The sequence below is a fragment of the Mobula birostris genome, chromosome 6, assembly GCF_030028105.1.
Source record: "Mobula birostris isolate sMobBir1 chromosome 6, sMobBir1.hap1, whole genome shotgun sequence".
NCBI lineage: Eukaryota > Metazoa > Chordata > Chondrichthyes > Myliobatiformes > Myliobatidae > Mobula > Mobula birostris.
Window position 1 is genome coordinate 172,201,510 of NC_092375.1, and position 5,745 is coordinate 172,207,254.

A 5,745-nucleotide genomic window follows, 5' to 3' on the forward strand; every position below is an offset into this window, starting at 1 on the left:
GACTTAAACATCCAATCGAACGGTCTCCTGGCGGCAGCAGTGCTTTGATCACGTAAATCCAATTATTTGTGTATATACATTTCCCACATAGTGATTACTTCATTAATTGTCCCGCCTTTATCTCCTCCTTTACCATCCCCCCTAATAATCAGTTCTTTTATACATACCAACAAACACGCCATAGGAGCTTTGTGTATTCAAAGGATTTGGTTTCCCTTCTGAAAGACCCGCTATTCTTTGATGATTGGGCAGCGGCAAACTTCAAAGCCATAAATCTTTCTCCTGACTGGCTGGCGGTCTACCAAAGTCTTATCAAATTCTAAGAAGTGATCCCTCGACCACAGATATTCCAAGGATATCTCCGAATAGCAGGAGGAGGAAAGAAAGCTCTCCATGCGGCTGATTTCCCTTTAGTACCGGTTGAAATATCGAATCGTGCCTCCTTTCAACAATTTACACGGGGAATGGCTGCTGTAGCTGTTCTACGCAGTGATTCCCTGCAAGCATTTCTCCAGGTTAGTACATTTTTAAACATTTAAGAAATGTTATCATAATAGTTTAGGTTGTTCATCTCTTGAATCGTTTACGAAACAGTTATCAAACTTACATCGATGCATGAGGAAAGTTTGAACACTTTACTGCAATAAATTAAAACTTTTTTTTCTTATTTCCCTGCTCAGGATCGCACTCCAAATTCTTCCCCTGAGTCAGCCAAGCAGTCTCCTCTGGCTCTTTTGGCTGCAACATGCAACCGGATCGGACAGACTGGGTCAGCTCACACTGATTTTTTCCAGATCCCATACGATCCATCTCTGAGTTCGCCGTCTCGCATCTTCCACCCCTGGAGTAACGAGATCCCGTCCAACCCAGGCGGGATGCCATCCCACTCCAGCCTAGCTCTAAGTCCTCCGAAAGTTCATCAGCTACCGCCACATCTTCAGACGCCCTACGGGTCACATGAACTTCCTCTCACTCCACCGGCGGAGCCGTCTTATCCGTTCGAACTATCCCCCGTCAAGATGCTGCCTTCATCTATGCAGACCTTAGCTTCGAGTTGCCAGCCGACCTATGTCCCCGCTGTCACCTATGGCACATCAACTCCCATCAGTTCAGCGATGACAGGGTTTGTTCCAACAGGATCCACCTTACTTTCACATCAGCACAGGCACATGTCTCCCAACCAAGTAGAGGACGTACCGTGGTGGAGCATTCAACAGTGCAGCAGTGTCAGCCACTCCTCGTCCATTGCTCCACATCGCTTCCCTCTGCAACGTTCCTTGGTCTTGGGACATTCAGATTTCGCCCAGTACCAAACTCAGATAGCTGCCCTTCTTCATACTAAATCTCCACTGGCTACAGCCCGGAGGTGCAGAAGATGCCGCTGCCCCAATTGCCAGTCATCGAGCAATGGAGACGAGCCCGGCAAGAAGAAGCAGCACATTTGCCATATTCCGGGTTGCGGGAAGGTTTACGGCAAGACGTCTCACCTGAAGGCTCATCTGAGATGGCACACTGGCGAGAGGCCCTTCGTCTGCAACTGGTTGTTCTGCGGCAAAAGTTTCACTCGGTCGGATGAGCTGCAGAGGCATCTGAGGACTCACACTGGGGAGAAACGCTTTGCGTGCCCAGAATGTGGCAAAAGATTTATGAGAAGCGACCATCTGGCCAAGCACGTTAAAACACATCAAAACAAAAAATCAAAACTTAGCGTGGAAAATGTGAAAAGGGAAGACGGAAATATGTTAGGGCACAACTGAAAAGAGGAAAACAAACTGAGACAAAATGCGGGCTATTGATGCAACTAATTGCTTTGGTGGTGCAATATCCTTGAAAAAGGACTATTTTAAATGTATAAAAGAATTTGCCGTAAATACTTTCTCACAAATATGCTTCAGTTAATTTCACAATTGGTCGCTATGCTTCAATATGAAGTTGTATATATTTATAGGGATGTTAAATAAAACAAGCTGTTTAATTTTGGGATTTAAACGGAGTCCTTGCTGAAAGATCAGGTCTGCTGTGCATAGAGTACTTAATAGCTTTGGTCGAATGAACATGTTTTGTCTTTATTCTAGCTCAATGGGAAGTTTCAGCATGCTTTTTAAAACTTCACACTGCTGTATACCGAACCGACCTTCTACTGTGTGAAAAATAAAAGTCCGTTTGGCTTAAATTAAACTGCTCCCCACTGAGTCGGTCTGAGTTGATCTCTTGTGTTTGCTGTTAAGAAGTGTTTCATATTTACATGAGTTACGCAAACTCCGCAAAACATTACAGCAAAACAGCTCTTAAAGAATGACAACCGAAAAAAAGATTTAAAAAATAAAAAATCATTACGCTTAATTCCAAATATTTAGTCGATATTTATGCATGTTGTACTGTTTGTAGCATTACCTTTTCTCATTCTAAAATCAGAATTTGCAAGATGATGTTCTACGGGCTATTTTCAATTTCAAGTTTTGAATCTTGAGTTTGAAGAAACATGCTCTTAGTGTTTGAAGCAAATTGGCCATCTGACTACTGGCTGCTTTTTTTAACGTAGCTCTAGCCGTGGCTTTAACTTTCAAGGAAGAACCCCTGTATTGTATATACATGTGTCGGTCGGCGATTGCAGTTGGGCAATTGAAAGTGTGTTGTATAGCTTCCTCAGCAAAATAATATTTAACAGTTAAAATGAGAGGGCACGACGTGAGTTTGTTAAAAATATACGTACAGTACTTAAACTAGAAAGAAGTTACCCTTTTAAGTTAAACGGTCCTTCTGCAATTTTGAATGGCTGGGGGTTTAACCACAAATTTCTTCTATTGATTCAAAATAAAATTGTCATCTTCACATAAGAAGTGCACATCAGCAGATGTATCAGCCAGTGTATAAAGATCATTTCAAAGAACCACAGGATGCCTGCATTTTGTAGCATTACTTTACTCAGCGCTGAAATGATTAATTGAGGGCAATGGCCGAGATTTTTTCCCAGGTACGACACTTCACGATTGATTGTGTTTTGGCCTCTTCTTGGGGTGGATAGGAGGATTTTCCAGAAAGCACGTTTAGCATGTCCGTTTGCAGCGTATTCGAAATCAAACTTAAGATCTATAGAGAGCAAAGTTATATGGGTGTGAAATTTATCATTTTTCATCCAGATAAATGGCCGAATGCTTGGCCATTTAGTTAATCTAAAACTTCAGGTTTGAATAGGCGTATTGCAATGTTATTTCATCCTTTCTCAGTGTAAACTCCATGAGCCAGATTAAAAACAATGTACGAAACCATTTTACTTGCTGAAATATGTTAATTGTTCACCTCTGTCAAAACCGTTAATGCTTTGCTCAGGCTACACTGGAGAATCGTCAAGATTCAAGTACATATGACGAGGAGAAAGTGTTTTAATTGTCGAGAGGCTAGCATGGTATTGTATTAGAATTAAATAGTAGTATCAGAGAAACCTTTTTTTTACCGCTAGCGCTTTAGTATTTAAGTATGATGTTATTTATATCAAGTTTCCGTGACACAGAAATCTTATTCACGCGAAGAAAATAGCATTCGTATTTTATATATTCATATGGCCTGTCATGAAAAGTACACTTATTTATTTGTACATCGACGGTAAGTAAAAATATCCATTAATAAGTATCCTTTCTATATAAGTACGAAAGGATTTCATATAAATACGTTTGTTTGTACTGTTGCAGTGATATTAGGCATGTCTACTACCCTCCTAAATCAAATGAGAAATACAAATACCTAAAACAGCCTATGACTTAAGAAAATATAAATTCCAAAGTGTCCTAGTAAGAACGTTTTCAAGGAAGTATCATGCAATATGTGGGCCCTTCTGGGTATATTGTTTTTGATATGGTGCATTTTTAAAAAAATTGCTAGAGTATAAATCGAGATTCTGTTCCCTTGTTACAAAATGATCATAATCCGTTTTATTAATCTTTTCCTAGTTAGTTTTAAATATATCAACGCTTTCTTCTTGGAATTAGAAGTACGTCTTTGTGTCTTTAGATGACTTTATGACTGTTTGCTCAACCAAAAGCAGAGGAAGTTGTAAATTTAACCCCCTCAAATAACTCTTCAGCATTAGTGTCAGAGGCAGCGACCAAGTATACACAATAGACACTTGATGATTCCATTTCTACCATCATCACATTCATTCTGTTAAATTGTAGTCCTTCAGCGAATTTCATATACTTTTAGCGGTAATTGGTCCAAACCAATTAGCGGTCTTTGTGCACTGGGTTAGATGTCTGGTGATCAAATATACAACTTATGCATGAAAGTCAAAAAGGGTTTGAAAACCAATTAAAGCATTTTAATTACATCCAGCCTTGACTGCGTGCTCCAGATAATTCTATGATAGTTATTTTTCTCTCTCTCAGCGATTTACTTTAAATGTTATCCGTTAACGTTGTATGATGTCCATTACACGGCAAGGAGATCGCAAAACGTAAAACTTACTCTTCTCAAATGACACAACCTTCAAGCTGTTCTTGGTCACCATCCGAGGATTTCTCACGGTAGCGCCATCTAAAGCAAATCGCAGTTTACATCAAAACTGTACCATTCAAAGTCAAAAATTTTGGTAACATCTTTTTCTTTGCGTGATCTTCTTCAATTAAATTGATCTTGCTGGGAAATATGTATATGCTTCGAATAAACTGTAAGGCCAGCAAGTACAAATGAAATGTAAATAGCAGATTGCGCTTCAATAACTTTCACCTAATACTCTATGGCTGAGGTTACCCGTCTGTTATCTTTGCAGTTATCTGATTGGGAAGTCAAAATATACATCACGGGTCATAATAATTACCATTCATCTCCTCATATTAGGGAATATTTGTGTTGGGCAAGTTTCATAAACCTTGGGGTCCACCTGCCAATGACAAGTGACCTAAAAGATGTAGCTCTGTTCAAAGGTGAACACAAAATAGACTATTTTTATCTAATTAAAATAAGTAGACACTGTATTTCAAATTATGCAAAGCAAAAACAAACTAATAAGTATGAACATTCTTCATAATCATATGTAGATCTTTAGAATCAGGGATGACTTCCACTCCTGCTGTAGCTCTGGTTCTATGGGTGCTGACGTGGCTACTGAGACTAATGTGAGGGTGCTGTTATTGCATTGCCTTCACTTTAAGGACTGGTGAATAAAGATTCCCAGCAGGCAATGAGGATGATGCATTTTTTTCATTATCTGATCCCAAGCTCTCTAAGCAGGCACTTCATTCTAAGCTCTGTCATAGGAAGAGATTACCAGATGGATAGAGAAAACAACATTGTGCCAAAGATGAATTTAATTACTTTCAATATTGGGATTGTTTAACACCAAATTCTTTCCAGCTATCAATTTTACCTAATTGAAATTGAGACTGTTCGAGAATACTCAGTAACACCCAACCCAACTCAAGCAGCTAGTGGGGCTGAGGAGGGGAATATAGGGCTAAGGAGGGGAATAAAGGATCTGCCATGATTGAATGGCAGAGCAGACTCAAGGGGCCAAATGGCTTAATTCTGCTCCTATGTCTTATGATCATATGAAGTCCATTTTTATTACTTACTGATTTATTTGAAAATAGAATCATAGTATTATACAACAAAATGTTTCAAATTGTATGTTATTAAATAGTCCAAAAATGATAGTATTCAGCTGATTTCAAATTCATATTACCACTGCAGTCGATTGTGGCACCATCTCCTTTTGGGTTGACAGTCCCTCGTGGCCAAAAACAATTTATT

At 39.4% G+C, this 5,745-nt stretch overlaps 1 protein-coding gene across 1 annotated transcript; it reads left to right on the top strand.

Moving 5' to 3' along the window:
• The first annotated feature begins 464 nt into the window (after positions 1 to 464).
• sp5a (Sp5 transcription factor a) lies at positions 465 to 1,757 on the top strand. Its single transcript, XM_072259775.1, has 2 exons — positions 465 to 515; positions 681 to 1,757. Exons 1-2 carry the CDS (start codon positions 465 to 467, stop codon positions 1,755 to 1,757), a joined length of 1,128 nt encoding a protein of 375 aa, XP_072115876.1.
• The last annotated feature ends 3,988 nt before the right edge of the window (positions 1,758 to 5,745 follow it).